We start from the raw sequence: 19563 nt of genomic DNA, 5'->3' as shown, positions 1-19563 counted from the left end.
ATGTGAATAACGTGGCCTTTGAACTCATGTGTGATCGAGGCCTGTTTGGACAGAACCCAAATTTCTCTGCCTGTTTACAGCACACTTGTGCGGGGATGGTTGGAATCAGATTGGAGATGCGTGTCTCAGACTGAATTCCAGCAAGGACAGTTATGATAATGCTCAGCACAACTGTAAGAACCTTGAGGGCAACATCGCCTCATTAACCTCTAGCATGCAGGTGGACTTTATACTGGAAGAGCTGCAGAAGTATCAGCTCCAGGGACGGGTGAGTCAATGTGAAATTGTATTTAATAATGCACAGCCGACATTTGCCAAAAGGACTTAATATGTTGATGTGTTGCATATTGTGAATAAGTGTTTGAACTAGAGATTATAGGTCGACCGATATTGGATTTTCCCGATAACGATAACTTAGGTGTGGTCAGTACCTACCGATAATGATAAATTGCAGTAGTTTATTTATTTTAAATAAAAAGTAACAGTAAAATAGCAATGAAGTGTATAACAATAATAATCACTGAACACTTGAACCATTAAACTGTGTTGTACTTTGAAATAATACATAAATATTAACTATATTAATAAATATTAAACTCCACTCTATGATTTAAACAAAATTATAAGTAGGTAGTCAAACACATTCTAGGCACCAAATTAGCATATAAGAATGACGGATCCATTGTAATATTTACAATATATATTGTCGCGTTCACATACATGTTTGTTTACATTAAAACGAATATCATTTACATTAACATTTACACACACACACACACACATCACTATACTGACAAATGCCTATCCATGGTTACAATAAAAATACTTAAACAGTTTTGCGTGTATTTTTGTCACATTGTTATAACTTCTTAAGCGAATAGGCTACTAATGTTAGCGCCAAACCAAACAGGCTGTCAATATTAGTTTTACTTCCGCCTCTAGGGGTCGCTGTTTTACTCTATACTCTGCACTTTTTAGCTGCGCATCACAGTAGAGCTTTCCCTGCTGAGTCTGGATCAAATGCAACCATGAAAAACTATCGGTGGGGAAAATATAGTTATCGGTGCCGATTAATCGCAAAAACAATGAATCGGTCGACGTCTACTAGATATGCACTGATACTAAATATCTCCACTGATATCTATATTCACAGTGATATCTGCCGATATCGATTCCGAAGATTCAGTTAGCCTAATATTTCTTAAGTTTCTGAATGTTATTAATTCATATCATGATTAATATTGAACATCAAACCGCTGATGTATCCTCACATCTTCTAAATACAAAGCACAAATTCATTGCATTGTTCTGTCCGTTTTTGATTGACATAATATATCAGCCCCCTGATCATCGGCTGTTTTTAAACTCTCGATGGCTGACTGAGACAGATTTTTGTCTTTAGAAACTTAGGTGTAATTCAAGCAAAAGGTTAATATTGTCACTGTCTTTCAGAAACATTATATGTTAAAATTGCATTTTTCAGGAAATGGGAAAACACTGACCTTTTTAGATGGTAAAATAGTGTGCTGTTAAAGCCGAAAAGCACTTTGTAATAATTTTATAGGATAGATATTTGCAAAACCCAGTGACAAACTTAACGTTTGATTAATAATAATATTTTTTTGCAAAAAATAAACGAAATATGGAGATGCAAGGTTTCAGAAGAACAGCAACCTTATCTTGCACTGCTCTGAATTTTACTGTCAAGACTCTTTAACCGGCCTCAAATGTCTAAATGTAACAGATCTATTTTTGCACAACATAAGCATTACTTAGCAATTTAGTCCAAACACAGTGCCAGATTTTTCTCTGTGTATTTTTATTTATTAATGTCAGAAAAGCTTAAACTTCACCAGAATGAACGTTCACTCGTTTCTTTGCTAAAAAAAACTTTCCACCCAAACTCTGCAGCGTTCCCCAGTACAGGTCTGTAAATATTTGCCGTGTTAATTAAAAGGAAAGGAATGACTCTCTTTTTAATCCAGGGGCCTTAGTGCGTAAGCGGCTTTTGTCCTTTGAAGATTAACACAGTTTTATAAAGCCCCCACCTTTGATGTGAAAAAGATTCACATGCGTAATTTTTTCCGCGCCTCTACTTTGTCTCTGAGCTGTCATTCACTCAGACAGCACAACTCACTTTATGTGTTAAACTTACAACAGATCTGAAACCTTTTTAAAGCTGTTAATCAAAGCACACAAAACCCTTTCCGACGGGAAAGTTGTTCATTTGAATCGGGAATCTAAAGGAATTGTGCTTTTTCAGATGATGTTTGTTTCGCATTGAATTAATAATTGAATTGTGCGTTGGCCTTTTGGCTCTTTGTTAATAAAGCCTGTAAAGAAGAAAAATAAGAATGGAAGTGTGTTTTTAATCCTGTAGTGTTTCCCATACACAGAATATGGGTTTATTAGCCATCAACACGTCAAGGTGCTCTAGATACATGTCTGGCTAGAAGTTCATAATGTGGCAAATCAAGTTCAAATCGAGGTCAAACAGAGCTTTATTTAGATGAACGCCTCTCGTCTAAATTCACAGACATGTCATGTTTATAGTTTGTGCGCTGTCTTGATCTTTACGCTAATGTCCATTATCAGATTATTTATGGACATGAGGTGATAACAGCTTATCACACCTGCAGTCAAAAGCAACTTGAATACATTTACACAAGCTTTATGTCAGATTTGTGTTTCGGTCACCTTTACAAACCTAGCACGTGAATGCACCGTTGAAAGATTTTACTCTCTCATGCAGAGGCTAACTCCATGGGTGGGTCTCAGGAAAATCAATGTTTCATACTGGGGGTGGGAGGACACATCTCCCTTTACTGCCAGCACACTGCAGTGGTTACCGGGGGAGCCAAGTGACTCCGGATTCTGTGCATACCTGGAAAGAGCTGAGGTAGCCGGTCTGAAAGCCAAACCCTGCACTGCCAACACCGAGGGGCTGATCTGTGAGAAACCACTTGGTGAGTACAATTATTGTTAGGTTTTTTCACACCTTTGTATTCTGACATTAACTTGGAGGTGATTCAACACCTGGTCTGTGTTCTCTATAGGTCGCATAGAATCTGGGTTCGCAGAAAACTTGTACTTCTGTTTAGACATATATTTTACTGAAAACTGTGTGATTCAGTCAGCAGATTCTGTCTGGGTCTGTCAATGAGTTTGTTTGCATCACACATTGAATCCCATAATCCCGGTTAATTTTATGTTACTTTTCTTTAACGTATCTGTATAGTTTTCACATAAACACATGACTGATGACTTCAGTCCAAAGAGTTTTGTGAAAGAAAGGCTCTAAACAAGAATTCTCCAAAAGTGATTTAAATTTTTGGCAGGCATTCTAACAGACAACCTTGCTTTTCTTTGACTTCTGTTGTTTTTTAAACATGAGCAGTGGGCTCACACCACCTCTGTTGCCTTGGCTGCATTATATTTATTGGACCCGTTTGAAACACCCTGGAATAGAGACTCGGAGGAAGTAAAATGAGGACTTGAATCCAAGCTAGCCACTCCTCCCAGACATATCCAAAGAGCATAATGAATGAATGCGAAACCCTCCGCCCCTCATCTCTGTGTTTGTTCTGTTTGTTTTGATGTACATTATTCAGCTGCTTGTGCTCATTTGAACAGTTTCTCTTTCTCTACAGGAGACAACACACATATAAAATAAATAGAGAAATAATAAAAACAGAGAACATTATACATCAGAGAGCATTTAACATTTTAAAGGAATGAACCATTAAGTTCAGATGAATAAAATAATGAATATAGAGAAAGATGAACAACATAAAAGATAACACTAAACTATACCATATATAGAAATTATATAATATATATGAGTGTCTGGAATAGTCCTGTCTGTGTTTCCCTTGTTTTAGTGTTACTTGTCATTCCTGTTGTTTCTGTCTAGTTCCGCCCCTTGTTTGTAACCATGAACCAAAAACACAAACCAAATGACAGTGTCAGACTTGACTCTATTGTTATAGATTTTTCTTTGATATTTCTGTGTAATTTCACAACATGTTATTTGTTTCAACTGCCTCAAAATACTCCAGTGAGCCCAAACTTCAGCGTGCGCCCCTGTAAGATGCCCTGTGCCCTGCGGACCACCTGTGCCAACTGCACCAGCCAGGCCATGGAGTGCATGTGGTGCAGCAGCAACAGGCGCTGTGTGGATTCAAATGCTTACGTCATCTCCTTCCCCTACGGCCAGTGTCTGGAGTGGCAGACCGGAGACTGTGGCTGTGAGTGAACATTTTTCAAGGGCACACACACATTAATATACTGGCAGAGCACACACATCCACCACATCTAATTCTTTTACTCCCCACCTTCTTATTTTCCCTTTTCTGTTTCTCCATTCTGTTGTGAGCCTTAGGGAGATTGAGTTTTGTAAAAGCAGACGCTGTGAGCCCTCAGTCTGAAACACGGGCAGATATCAAGCTTACTATAAACTCCTGTCATACTCTGACTGGCCTCCATTGGAAAATCCATAAACTATTGACGTCTGTCCCACCTCATACCAGAGAATGCGTTCTTGCACAGAGGAAAAGTCATTCTGATCGTAGTCTGAATTTTTACCTACAGCATAATGTCTGACCTTTGTGCAGAAAACATCTAAAATTGGACATATCTGAAAACAAACTGCTAAATAAAATTAACATGATACCTTTTTCGTTCACCAAAAAAAAATTATTTTTCTGCATCATTTACCTTATCTCACGTAGTTTTAAACATGTGTGACTTTTCTTCTGCAGTACACAAAAGAAGATATTTTGAAGAATATTGGAAATCAAACAACATTGACCCCTATTAACTGCCAGTGTATTGACACAGATGGACATTTTATTCAGTTAATATACAGCAAATACATAACAATAAAAAAATAAGATAAACAAAGTAAAACACATTTAGGATAGAAATAAATGATTCTATTCACAATTACAACAACAATTAAATTCAGGGGTGTCACAATGTGTCGAGATCTGACTGGTCTCGCGAGAACATAATATCCTCACGCAATTAGAATGATTTGAGTGCTGAGCTCCAAACTGCAACCATTTAACTCATATTTATGCTCTCTATATGCTCTCTATATTTAACCTCAAACCACCGTTTCTCTATGAAAACGCGCTAGACGGTCGTATTCAACATTCACGTGTCTTTCGCGTCCGCAGCTCCTCAGATAACCAGCAGCTCTGCTGAACAACAGCGGACTGTACCACAAGTAGAGTATAGCAATTGCAAGATCACTTTAAGTGATTTTAAAAACATTCGTGGCAAACCTCTTCAAAAATAGATTGTCTGTCTCTTACATATGTGCAATGTTAGCATAAAACATGATGTGTTTTGGTAGTTTTAACTGTTTCTCTGAAAGCTATGAGCGTTCAGTCAGTGGAGGAAGGAGGATTGACAGAGTGATATGATCGCCACCTCTGCTAAAACGAGAACTATGCGAAAGCATATACAGAAAACAACCATAGCTCTTTATTTAAAGCTGAGCCTGTTAAGAAATCAAAGCATCATTTTACTGTAATTACTGCCTGTCAGTTGAGTTTGTGACAAAACATTTGATTTCTTTAAAAAAGTCTACAAATCTCATCTTGTCTTGTTCTCGAGGGACAAGTGTCTGGTTACACCCCAGAGAAAATATATACAGATAGTTAGTGAAATATATGTTTTGAGTGTGCTGGTGATAAAGAGGATATGGTGGACATTTTGCATGAGGTTTATGAAATAAGGGTGAATGAATGATTATTTTTATCATAAATTAGTTAAACTAAATAAAAAGTGTTTCCTTACTCCAGGGTGTGGTGTAAAAGCCAGCTAATCAGTTTGGGTTGATTTCAGTTAACACTTGTTATTTTTGTGAAGTATTATTTAGAAATCAGTGAACAAACTTTGAATTCTGTGGCCATACCTTCTAAATCCAAGAGTAGCCTTATATATACTCAGCCAACTTATCATTTAATAGCCCTTCTAGTTCCTTATAAGTAGATTTGCAGAACATATTCCTCTACACACGAGAGATATCATTCTGGTCCAAAACAAAAACTCATGCCAGAATTTCTCAAATGACTGATGGTAATCGTCTCAGAACAGCCTTAGGAGTAGCTGACGCTGGCCTACCTTAAAAAGTCATCAGCAAGTTTGTGGAGAAACAGAATCATTCTTTTACAATGTGGTAAGATGCGCTGGAGCTGGCATTTTAATGCAGTGTAAATGAGTAGTGCTGCCTGCGTCAGGGACGAGGATGAAAAATAGATATGTGGTCCAACTGAGAGGGCTAATGCTTAGTAACCAACATATTTCTCCAGAAGAAAACACTACAACAGAAACCTGACAGGCAGAATTGCCCGTCTGCTCAGTCTCCAGAAGCTGAAAGTCACGGCCTTAAAACCCTCAGACCAGAATCTCCTTCTCCAGTTGTCATTATAGAGTTTCACAGATATTACAGTTCTTTCTTTGCTAGCCATTGATTTTATCTGGACTGCAGAGACTGAAAGCCTCAAGTGCATTGTTAAGGTGGATGCTGATGGCCGTGTTTCATAGAGACGATCTGTCAAACTATATACATCATTAAGGTCAGCTCTCTGATGGATGCCGATTGCTGGAAGAGTCCTGCTTCTCGGTGGAGTCTGACCAGCTCATGGACAAAGCAAAATATTTTGCTAGAGGATTCTTTTGCTGGGAAATGCTTTGTGGATAAATCTGTTGTAATAGTTTCATTATACAAAGTGCTTATGTAATATATATATTAAACATTTATTTCTCTGTTTAAAATAGCGCTAGATATGAATAAAGAAACAGACCGTTTGATAATACACATTTAAACAAAATGGAAATGAGACAATTCAATGGCTCAGTATGCCTGGAAAATGTAGCATTTTACAACCAGAAGTTTAGATGAAAAGCAAGTACTTTTGTAATTGTGTGTCAATATGTTGAGTGTCAGCAGTGACCGCTGTCGTAGTGTCACACCACAAAATGGGTTTGATGTTATTGTTGAGTGTAGTTAGCAGTTTAGACTCTTCATTTATTCAGTCTTCAGACACTCTGACAAATGAATATTCTTGAGGCGAATAATGAAACCCTGTGCTGAGTGAACATCTTACTTCTCAGAATGGTGTAATCTTTTCTATTCAGATCTCAAAACACAATCTGTTAATGTCATTATGAAGAGTTTTGCTTTAAAACACTTAAATGTGTTTATATTCATTTCTTTAGCAGATGCTTTTATCCAAAGCAATGACCTAACAATGAACTATTATTGAAAAAGATTTATTAATCTTCATGTAAAATTGAATGCATTTAATACAGTGTCAAATCAAACGTTGCAGCTGTTACCATTCGTTAAAGGGATAGTTCACCCAAACATAAACATTCTGTCATCATTTACTCACCCTCAAATTGTTCCAAAACTAAAAAAAGTATTTGTTCTGTTGAAAACAAAGAAGATATTTTTAAGAATGTGGGAAAATAATCATTTCTGGGTCACCATTGACTAGCATAGTAGTTTCAATAGTGCCTCAGAACTGTTTGGTTACAAACATTCTTTCAATTTTCTTTCTTTGTGTTAAACAGAACAACAACATTTATACAGTTTTGGAACAACTTGAGGGTGACTAAATGATTTCATTTCTTGGGTGAACTATCACTTTAATGCACCATGAATGAACTAACAAGAATAGTTTTATTGCCATTAACACAGATTATTACATGCTGTTATATTGCTCATTGTTATTTCATTTTAGTTAATGCATGCTTATGTTAACAAATACAACCTCATTGTAAAGTGTTACTTAAATATCACAAACAATGTGTCACCAGAACCAACAATAAATTTCGTCAACAATGTTGAGTGCCGGAAATTTGTCTCCAGTTGTGATGTTTAGTATTGAAAATCCATACTGATCAAACAATTTTCTCAGAAGTTCACATTCACCCAATGCAATTAGACCAAAGACTTTTAAAAATCAGCCTTTTCTTTCACATTTCATACCTACAAATCCTGACTTTAGTCTACGTGACAAGGCCGCCTGTTGAGGGATAAATCCAAGCAAAGATTTGTCTGTGGTCTATTTGGGTCAGTCATGCCAATAACAGATTTTAGTATAGATTTAAATATGTAAATCTTGTAACGGTATTAAAAGGAGTCATTTTAAAGTGTGAACGGTAGGGTTCACATTGATATTTTAGGTTTAATCTACAGTGCTGATAATGAGCCTGCATGTAGTTTCAGTTTGGAATAACACACCGGGACATTCAGGTTATCATCGCCTCTGGATTCTTCACATAATGCATGTGTAATTTAAACTGAGCTTTCATAAAGTATTATATCTGAACCAGTGACACAAGCAGCTTTTTTATATTAGGATAACGGCTTATTTCTGAATTTCATTTTGAATAATGTCCACGTGTCAGTTTGTAAAACTTTGTACTGAATTTGTTTAAAGAGCCTGCCGTGCAGTTGTTAAATGTAGAGAAGTGATGCTCTTTAGAAATGTTGAAAATGCTAGGTATAGATTTGCATATGTAATAAGTGTGTAGGTGTCTTTAGCTAAAAGATAATCCTCGTTTGGCCAAAACAAAACCGAGAGGAGAAAGTGAGAAAGGCAGCGAAATGAAATGCGTGTTTGTAATTATGAGACACCTCAGCGATTGTGCCGAATGAACGAAGTCTTTAAATGAATCATTGTGGTGGTTGTGAATAATGCAGCGGGAGAGTTCACCTAGCACATCTGTTATGAAAATTTACATCAAAAACGTTATAGAACAAGCAAATCCCTGGAACTTGGATATACAAATTCTCATTTTTTGGGAGGTGGTATAGTATTTTTAGAGATAAATTCATATAAGATATAGTGCATCTAGATAACCGGTTTTGTCTGACATTTAGGTCAAATATATTATATAAAAATGTCTACAAAAGCATTATTTCATTTCATGTTTTCATTTTTACCTTTACAAACAAGATTCCTGAATATACAAAGATTTATATATGTCCGTATGTATACCATACAGAATGAATACTATACCAGTGTGCCACTTCTAAAAAAAAATCTGTTCTTTTTAAAACTGAATTTCCTCTTATTTTCACTTCTTAGTATCATACTGACTCTGATGGCAGTTCCCGAGTGTTCCTCTGCACTATTTTTAATGACACTCTTCTCTTTGAATCTGCCCTCACTATTAACCCCGAGACACATTTTGACCCCCACACTGTCTAAGGACCCATTAGATGGGGTCTGGTCATGGGGCACATTGATAAATTTCTTCTGCCCCTCTGGCCTGCATATATTTTCCACTCCCACTTGCTACTGTTTGAGAGAGGGATGTCATTACCGAGTTTTTTTTTTTGAGCGACTTTGTTATAGAAAGTAATATAATGCCACCCAAAGTGGTAAACCCCCAGTAGGCCCAGGAATGTAAATCGTGTGTCTCAAACGCTCAGTGCTCTGAATGTCAGGCACATTGTTTGAATACACATCCGTCTGCAGTCTAAATGTAATAGCACAGAACTCAATTTATTTTGAAATTAAAAGGTCAAGCAACAATACACAGGCAGCGCCGGCTGCGCTGGGAGCACGTTTTAGCCATTGTAATGGAATTGATGTGAAGTGACTTTGAATGGGCGCACAATAAGTCACATGAAGACAAAATAAGAGACGTGGATACTCTGGGGAGGGTCAGGTCTTTGTGAAAGTCTCACGTGTAGGGCTGGCAGTGTTGCGAGTTTAACAGACTGTGAAAATGCCATTTGCGGCGTCCGATTTAAAGGTGCTGTGTGTAATATTTATGAGGATCTAAGGGACAGAATTGCAATATAATATACAAAGTTATGTGTTCAGAGGTGTATTAGACCTAACATAATGAAGCATTACGTTTTTATTACCTTAGAATGAGATATTTCTATCTATATAGACTGCAGGTCATCTTCCTCTCTGTTTTTACACGGACTGCTCTACAGAGCACGTTTGTAAATATGTTATCTTCTTTGGCAAAGAAGCAGGAGTGGTGGTGTGAACCATTGGTTGCAATCTGCATCCTCACCACTACATGTCACTAAAATCGTCATGCTACTCCTTAAAACATGCGCAGAAGAACTCTTTGCGATGCACATTTACGTGATTCTCGCTTTCTCTCTTTCTCCCCACTCTCTTTTTCTGTTGGCTCCAGTTGACTGTCACTATAGACTTTTTGTTTACATGCCAGTGATCAATATAGCTGCACCTGCTGTGGTCTTCCTGTGATGCCAACTAAATAATTGTTTGCTTAACTATGAAAACATCAGTTTAAATGCTACATTTCATCCACGTTTCAGTGCTATGCCTTTCAGATGGTTGTTTACACAGAAAAAGACAAACCGACCTGTGTTTGCATTTATGACTATTTTGAGGGAGTTTGTTTCAACATTTTTTGTCAAAGATGACGCATGATTTTTAAACAAACTTCGGGTTGAACTGTGAGAGATTTCTAACATCCTTTTTTTTTTTTAGCTCAGAACTGTTCTGGTCATCGTACATGTGCTCAATGCCTACAACAGCCTGACTGTGGCTGGTGTGGAGACCCCAGTGACACGGGTCAGGGTCAGTGTATTGAGGGATCATATCGTGGACCAATGAGAAACCTGAGCAGACAGGGCCGAGACAGGGTATTGGACACCAGTCTGTGTTCAAGGGAAAGGGGATATGACTGGTCCTATATAACCTGTCCAGGTAAGCATTAAAAGTACACTGACTATAAATTGTGTTGTGTGTGAAAATAAACACATTGAACTTTTTTTTTTAATGTTTCAGCATGTCAGTGTAACGGGCACAGTACATGTGTTAATGGCAGCGTGTGTGAGCAGTGCAAGAATCTCACAACTGGGCAGCAATGCCAGACATGTCTATCTGGTTACTATGGAGATGCCACTAATGGAGGAAAATGCCAAGGTGAGGAACTTGACTTGTGTACAAGTATATAGACGGTTTCATTGGACGCTATCATTTGGCTGTAATATCATTTATTTTACATTTGAATGATAAAATAAACATTTGAATTAAATAAATCAAAAATGCTATATATACAAACAGTTCAACTTTAATTTATATTAATAATATGTATATTATCTTTTTATTGCATATTAGTTAGGGCTGTCAAACAATTAATCATTTACATTTACATTTAGTCATTTAGCAGACGCTTTTATCCAAAGCGACTTACAGTGGGGTAGGTAACGGAAGCAATTGGGACAGCATAAGTACAACAAAAGCATAAGTGCAATCAACAAGAAGACTGGTCTCATATAGCCTAGCACAGTATACAGAATCATTCATTCGTACTTTTTTTTTTATGGGTAGAGAAGAAAAGAGTAGAGAAGAAAATAGAGTCAGAACAGATCAGTCAGATGTTGGCGGAAGAGATGTGTTTTCAGGCGTTTCTTAAAGATGGCTACAGAATCTGCAGATCTTGTAGCAGCAGGGGCCCGTTTCAGAAAGCAGGGTAAGTGCAAACTCAGAGTAAGTCAACCCCAGAAAACGGAATACTCAGGGTTTTTGGTTTCAGAACGCGAGGTATGTCAAACCCGCGACCACGGAGTAAGTCAAGCCCATTTCAGAAATCGAGGTATCTTATACTCCGAGTGAGTAACCAGAGTAACCTACTCCGTGAACCTAACCTGGTCGGGAGCAGCTTTTATTCCGCAAACCTAGGGTTTGTTACAATCTCCTCCCCCTTTTCGAAGCGCGAGCGGTGTTGAAATTGCATACGTCATTTGTTTATTGATTCGTGTTCCTAATCGCGCTCTATTTAGTCACACAGAACTTAAAATAGCATGTTCGTTTATTTAGGAACCCATAGAAGAGAAGCTGCATTAATTCGCAGAGAATTATATTTATGTCGGGAGAGAATTGTGAGGCCCTGTTTGGACGTTTTATCTTAACTTTTATGGCCAGTTTAAGAAGTATATTTAACATTTCCCAATCAGGCATCTTACTAGCAAGACCATTTTATTTCTTTAAACTTTCCTGAATAAATGATGTAAAAAAGTCAAATTAATTTTATATGAAAGTCGAAATGTTACGAGATTAAAGTCGAAATGTTACGAGAATAAACTCGTCGTAATACGTATTTTATTTTCGTGAAGGTTGTAGTTTAAGAGTTGAAGTTATGTTTGAGCACGTCATCTGAATCAGTGAGTTAATTCGTAGTTCATGTCAGATTTTTTCTTCTGAATAAATTCAGTTTCCTACATAACCGCTGCAGTGTCATTTTACTAATTATAACTCCGTGATGATGCACCAACAGAGAAAGAATTTCCTTATTGCTAAATCATAATCTAAAGTAGGATTTAACCAAATCCTCCACATCCATTGTTTCTAGAAATTCTGTTATTTTTCTCAAAATATTACGAGTTTATTCTCGTAACATTTCGACTTTATTCTCGAAATGTTTTTTTTTTTTTTTTACGACGCCGTCGTATATTTCATATTCAGCTGCTGCCAAGATCTTTTTATTGCAAAAGGATAGCACCTACATGAGAGCGAGAGAGTTAAATATAATTCGCATTTTCACAGTTTCAACAAAATAAATATAAAAGTGATTGACATATAAACTGGCGCATTAACAAGTGAAGCACTTTTCTCCCACACCAACTCTCTTTCTTTTGCTGCTGCGGCTGTGTTGCTCTTTTTTTCTTAATATTCACCGTACGCTTGTAACAGTACCTTCAATTCGATTGGCGAGAAATGAACAGAGCGCTTTTTGTCACGTGCCGTTGCCATGGTGAATCGTGCTATCTTCACTCAATTGATGATGGCTTTTCATCGCCATGCTGCACGTGCGTAACCTAGAGTGAACTTACTCAGGGTTGATTGAACTAACTCAAATCAGCTGTTCTGAAACTGAAAACTCAGAGTAGCGATTCTCTGAGTAAATCAACTCAGAGTTCAGATTTTAACTCGGTGTTGGTTGAACTTCCTTATTGAAACGGGCCCCAGGCAGATCATTCCACATAGGTGGAACAGATCCGGAGAAGAGAGAGATTTTTTACCTTTATGGGATGGCACCACAAGACGACGTGATTATCGTGATTAATAATCGTGATTAGTTATTAGTAATCGTGATTTATAGCATCAAGAATAAAAGTGTGTGTTTACAAAAAATATGTCAGTGTACTGTGCATGCTCATTCTGTATTTATAAACACAAAAACATACACATACATGTGTGTATGAGGAGTTTGGTTCCAAAATTACATGACTCAGTTAAAAAGAAAAAAAAAATCATGTTAACTAACTAACACAATAACAACATGATAACATAATAAAAAATATAATACTTGTACAATGTTTTTTGGTAAACTGTCCCTTAAAGGCCACACAGGATATCAAACGTCAATCGATTAGCGCTGTAGGTACTTCTCCAAACAGACTTTGACCGTTTGTCTGCCTTGTTCCCAACTTCCAGATGAACCCCAGGATATCCCAGTGTCCCCCATGTAATTTTGCTTTAATGGTTAGCGTCGACATATTTCAGCACGAGTAAAGCATTCGCCTCGACGCAAATACTATCGATTTGATGTGGATTCCTTGTGTTAGTTCATCACTGCAGCCTTTCTCCTAGTTTCAAATGGCTGAGTCTATATACAAGCATCATCGCTCTTAGAGATAAAACTGCAGAAAGGCTGAGAAAGGAGCGAAGAGGCGCGTGGAAGGAGGTGTAATAACATCATTCTCTGTCGGACAGATACACATTTTCTCCCCATTCTGTGTGACATTAAATCACTCTTAATCATTTTCTTATTTCCTGGAAGTGACTGCTGCCCCACCTCCTCTGCTATAAGAGCAGTCCAGTGTTCACGGTGGAGATTTGATAGATAGATCTCACAAAGATAGTCTCTCTCTTTCTCAGTTTCTCCTTGCTGTTGAAATCTTCAGTGATTACGAGTGCTTTATTGACTGCTTGCGGGTGTAAATATGCACTTGTGTTTAACGCTCTGATTGTGGCGGCTGCAAATCCCGCTGTGTCATTTTTCAGCGTTAGCGAGCGGAGGAGATTTACCTCACCTTGTACACTAATGCGTTTAAGCCACTGATCTGTGTTAGATTAGACAGCGAGAGATGGAGGGCAGCCATGTGTAGAGAACAAGGAAGGCTGGAGAGATATCTCTTACGAAGTGTGTGTTGTCTGAAGGAGAAAAGAGACAGGCCATCAAAGAAAGATCAGGGTAAAATATGACACGTGGTCTGCTGTCCTTGAAGGGGATGGGATGGAGGGGAAAACAGAAACTGTGGAAGATGGCGGACATATGTCTCCTAGAAATGCTTTCTTAGATGGATTACAGTGGGAAATGGAGTGTGTGTGTTTTTTTACATGGTCGAGTTTGATATTTACACTCTTTTACAGTAAGATATCTGCATCTACCTGTGTGAATGGGTTTGTTTTGGGGTGGCCGATTTGGCCACAAGGTTAAAGTGATAGTTTACTCAAAAATGAGAATTCTCAGGTTGTTCCAAACCTGTATACATTATTTTGCTCTGTAAGGAAAGGAAGCGTAAAGGAAGATATTTGGAGGAATGTCAGTAACCAAACAGATCTCATTCCTAATTTACAGCCAAAGTAGGGAAAATAAATAATATGGAAGTCAATGGAGGATGAGATCAGTTTGGTTACTGACATTCTCTCAAATATCTTCCTTTGTGTTTTGCCGAACAAAGAAATTTGTACAGGTTTGGAACAATCTGAGAGTAAATGACGGATTTTTCATTTTTGGGTTAACTATGCCTTAAGTATATTGTGAGTACTTCTACATTACAGTTAAAAGTAACTGTTTGGGTAATTTTACTTTAAAAATAACCAGTGAGTTATATACAATGTTCAAATGAAAGTTACTGTTTTGATTTTTTTTCTAGTTTGGAAATGCTATAGATAGACATAAACCAAATATGTTTATACATAACTGAATGATAATTAACTAATAAATCTAGAACCACTGCAGAAACATTTCACATCTTGTAAAGTTTAAATACAAGTTAAACACACAAGCCTCAACAGTTATAAATCATTTTGTTCTGAATCTAAATAGTTTGAGCAATGTTTGAAGCCATTGTACATTTCTGTGGTCGCAAGAAATATTATTCTGATACCACCCTGTTCAAAACCCTTCATAAAAGTTTCTCAGTCCTTGCATTCAAATGGATTTCCACACAAATAAAATTGATGACAGAATCCTTATTTTTGGGTGAACTATCCCTTAAGACACAAAGAAATGTGCAGTCTCACTTTACCAAGCCCAGGGTTGATTCCTTGCAGGTTTAGGCTGCAAATGGTTTCAAATGTGGCACAAGTTACCCTTATACTGTGTCTACACCTAGACGACACAACAAAAGACATTAGAAACACATAAGAATCCATTATCATTAAAAAATTTGTCCACACTGGATGCGGTGCGGTGCCGATCGCGTCTGGTGTAGACACAGTGTTAGTAAGGATTAACATTGCACCATAAAATGTCAAGAGTTGGTGAATTACATGAGTTACTATTTCCTTTGACTGGCCAAATTCCAGTGTAACGGAGGTTTATTTATTCATTAATTAAATTATTAATGTAAAATAATCTTTTGAACACCATGTCTATGCACATTTCCTACTCATGTCATTGGTGTCGACACTTTCATTTAGTGATTGTTCGTCTGCTTTGTTGTTGTGGGGTTGCTTTTCCTCATTTCATTGAGTTACTGTACCCTTCTTTAAACCAGGGGTTCACAAAATAACAGTGCCAGTGACTCGAGACCCCCAACTATCCTCGGAGGTGGTTAAAGTTTATAAACGTTGTGTGCAACTGCGCAGATGCACATGGTCTATCCAAACACTCACATAATGACAACACAAAAGAACACTGTCGAACATAATATTATTTTATAGTAATTTAATCATTACTTGACTTGTTGTTATACATAAACCATGAACTATTATCACAGATAGTCAAATTTCAGGGGATAGAAATTTGAAAGGCTGATTTATTTGCATGGTTTTAATTTTTACTTAACTAACATTTTTATATTTTGTTACACTTATTGATAAAATACACTATTTCTAATAATATAAAAGATTTATAGGAATCATCTTGCGGCCCCCCTGCTTTAAACAGCATGAAAGAAGGAAATTGTAGTTGGTGGTGATGGACACAAGCTTTACAGTATGTTGTAGTTCAGTGTGAACGGAGGCAGTTTGATGGGATTTGTCCTGTTCACATCCGCTCTCAAGAAGCATTGTTGATAGCAGAATCATTTTCACTGTTACAGATCTGACAACTCTATATTTTCTGTAGGGAATCAAAGTCAGATGACTGAAAAGGGCAAATAATATTACTTTTGGTGCTGTGTTGTTTTGGTCAATTCTCGCACCCCACCTCTCACAGAGTCCTTACTGTTTCTTTTCGTCTCTGCCTTTGTTTGTACTTTGAATATATTTTGATGTATATTCTTCATCTCTTTTTTTGTCTGTGTGCTGCAGTGTCTATTGAGGTACTGAGATTTTCTGCTTGCATTTTTAAGTTCTTTTTGTGATGTTTTTGATATGGATGAGTAATGGTTGCATTGTAGATGTGTGTGTGTAACTCTAAATACAGTATACTGTGTTATACTACTGTAGATTTTTACATTTTCTTGCCCGGACAAACTCTGGTTTCACATTCTCAGTATTTTCTAATCCACTGCTAAGGTGTTTAGTGCCTTAGAATGATCAAGACAAATAAGTTTGATCTCTTTGCATTGCAAGAGTGTTGATGTTTTAGAATCAATAGGTTTCAAATTCACACTTATATTTGTATTATTTTTAGCATTTTATTTTTGAGTGTGTTTGTGTGTGTACCTTCAGACTGAGTCATATTGACCCTACAGAGGTGCTATTCTTGGCTTCTGACTGGGCGCATACACAAACACAAACCCTTGTTTTTCCTTGTTTATATGACCTGTATAAGTCATTCATGGCTTTAGGTGTAAAACACATACCTGTTCAGTCACCCATCACAACAGCCGATAGGGACCTGCAGTGTTAACTCTCTAAATGAATTTTTTGAAACAGCATGTTCATTTGATCTCAGTGCAAAGAGATAAAGGATATATTTGGGCCAAGCAGATTACAAAGTTATTTTTTTCACTTATATAAACATGAATTTGGGTGCTGGGTATAAAGGAATAATTATTAACATTTACATCGTTTTCTTGAAAAGACATGAGACAGAATGTTTCCTTCGATCAGAAGGGATGATTTTTTATGAGAAAGCTTCCATTAGTTATTGCTTTTAGAAAGTATTGTCATGTTCTCATCTTCAGTAGTTTATTTTTGACTGGCGGTGTTTCCTCTTTACTGGATCCTGATTTCAGGTCATAAACCACCATGCATTAAGTAAAGCAAACTCAATGTTTGAAGTTATAAGCGTCTTTGTGTGAAATCATCAATCCAATAATGCATTGCAGTGATATTACAGACACAAAATAAGTTTTTTGTTCTGACATAAACCAGAAGTGTGGAGGTGCAATTCTCAAGTATTAACCATCAAGTCTCGACTCAAATCTCAAGTAAAGCAAGTCAAGTCAATGGTTCATCCTAAACAAGTCAAGTCGAGTCCTGATAAGTCGCAATAATAAATAGAGATTTCTCGATAGGACTACATGTTTTTTGACTTCGATCTTGAATCTCGTTAATCAAAATGAACGGTATGTTAATATAGCCCAGTGATGAAGTTATGATGCTTAATCATCATCTCTGTGGTGGACACGCAATATGCACGTTTCATACATAGTAAACTGAAGATTTTTTTTCTATTTGAACTGGTTTCATTATTTTACTGCACAAAACGTTTTGTTGTTATTGTGAGTGTACACAATTTTTTTTGACACTTAACAGATTCGAAGGATTAAATTATTCTTGTCAGTATGACCAAAATGTTTTTAAAGAGTTTTTTAAGTAGAAGTGATCGCAGCGCGTCCATCAGCCTGTCATGCAGTATAAGCGAGCTGCTATTCAGCTTCCACACGCAGTCCACACAAAACTTACAAATGCGTACATTTAATATAGAAATTAGCCTGCATTTAATATAGAGAAGCCCCTTCATTTTAAGAAGACCCCCAACATTAAAATTCTGGCTACGCCACTGTTACAGCCAAATTCCCCGATACAACTACTGATGAGGAGATCAGAGATGATCGATGATCACATTTCGAATTATAAAAAAAAAAAAACAAGGCCAAATTATGGCAAACAGAAACGATTAATTCATTAAAATAGTTTTATTACATTGACTGTAAAGTAATGACATTCTTACCTTTCCTTGTGGTTCTTGGAATGTCGGATGAAATTTGACAGTGATTGTTGTGTCAGATATTCTTGCGCTGCATCTAGCTAATCTTTTTTTATTGGCTCAAGTCCTTTTAGCCAAATGTGACTATTTGTGGAGCTCGACTGTTGTCTGCCATATTTGGGGAGGTTTGAGTTGTGCAGCGTTAAATGCACAGGCGCTGGTTATAGTGCTGCTGAGTCACAATAATTATTATTAAAAAGAAATGTAATTACTTTATTACAAGTTCAAGTCATTGTCTAGTCTTTCCACTTTAAGTCAAGTCAAGTCTCAAGTCACTCTGTCGCGGTTTGCGTGGCAAGAACCCAAATGCAGGCACACACAGGCAGGACGAGAAGGTAGGGGTAACAAAGGGTATTTAATACAAATGACAAGACTATGACAAACAGGCAAAAACAAAACCCACGAGGGGGAAAACAAGACTTGATAAATAATAAACTTTAACAAGGACACTAACTTACTAAACTGTAAAACAAACACTTGAAATAAACACTAAACTAAGACTTACTAGACACAGGAAACAGGAACAAGGCAAGACGAGGGCATGAAAGACCACAAGGTCAAAAAACCTCTCTCCCAACATGAAACAAAGGATTCTGTATGATTCCACCTCTAAACCAAGACATACCTGACCAGGAGAGGTAAAACCATGACACACTCGCTCACAAGTCAAGTTAAGTCATTTTAATACTTCAAACAAGCAAGTTGCAAGTCCTGAAAATTGTGACTCTAGTCAGACACGGGTCAAGTCATGTGACTCGAGTCCCCCACCTCTGACATAAACAGACAAACACACACATATACATGTAAATGCACACCATCTCTCTCCTTTATATGCTGGTTTCTCTTTATTTCTCCATTTATTTTCTCTTCCTGTTTATATCTGCATGAATCCTCATTAGATGAGGAAAACATGGTGGTAGTTAACATGAGTCCAAATTGAGCACTCCCCAAGTGTCAAATGCAAGTAAAAATTGCCTTCTATGAATACTCTAAGTAAAATGCAACTTTATTTAGCTAAATTTTATGGTTTAGTCTGTATCTGTATTCTGTATTATGAAAATGATATTATAACTCCTGCAGAAGAAAATTAATAGTATGTTAGGGGCAAAAATATTTTTTGCCTTCACATTTTCTCAATTCTTCCACCATAAGTGGTTGCGGACACTGTTCACAACATTTCAGAAACCTCACTGGTTGTATTTTTAGTGAACC

The 19563-nt window shown here is 37.1% G+C and overlaps 1 protein-coding gene across 3 annotated transcripts in view; it reads left to right on the top strand.

Moving 5' to 3' along the window:
• atrnl1a (attractin-like 1a) overlaps positions 1–19563 on the top strand; it is a 201415-nt gene that overhangs the window by 55755 nt on the left and 126097 nt on the right. For all 3 annotated transcript variants that reach the window (XM_056760413.1, XM_056760415.1, XM_056760414.1), the window contains 5 exons: positions 81–268; positions 2753–2966; positions 4059–4247; positions 10503–10721; positions 10803–10940. In XM_056760413.1, coding sequence (XP_056616391.1) covers positions 81–268; positions 2753–2966; positions 4059–4247; positions 10503–10721; positions 10803–10940 — 948 coding nt within the window. The remainder of the gene's footprint in view (positions 1–80; positions 269–2752; positions 2967–4058; positions 4248–10502; positions 10722–10802; positions 10941–19563) is intronic.

This window comes from Triplophysa dalaica, chromosome 11 (genome assembly GCF_015846415.1).
Source record: "Triplophysa dalaica isolate WHDGS20190420 chromosome 11, ASM1584641v1, whole genome shotgun sequence".
Taxonomy (NCBI): Eukaryota; Metazoa; Chordata; class Actinopteri; order Cypriniformes; family Nemacheilidae; genus Triplophysa; species Triplophysa dalaica.
Note: the sequence above shows the minus strand (reverse complement) of the source record. Positions and strands in the feature narration are given on the sequence as shown.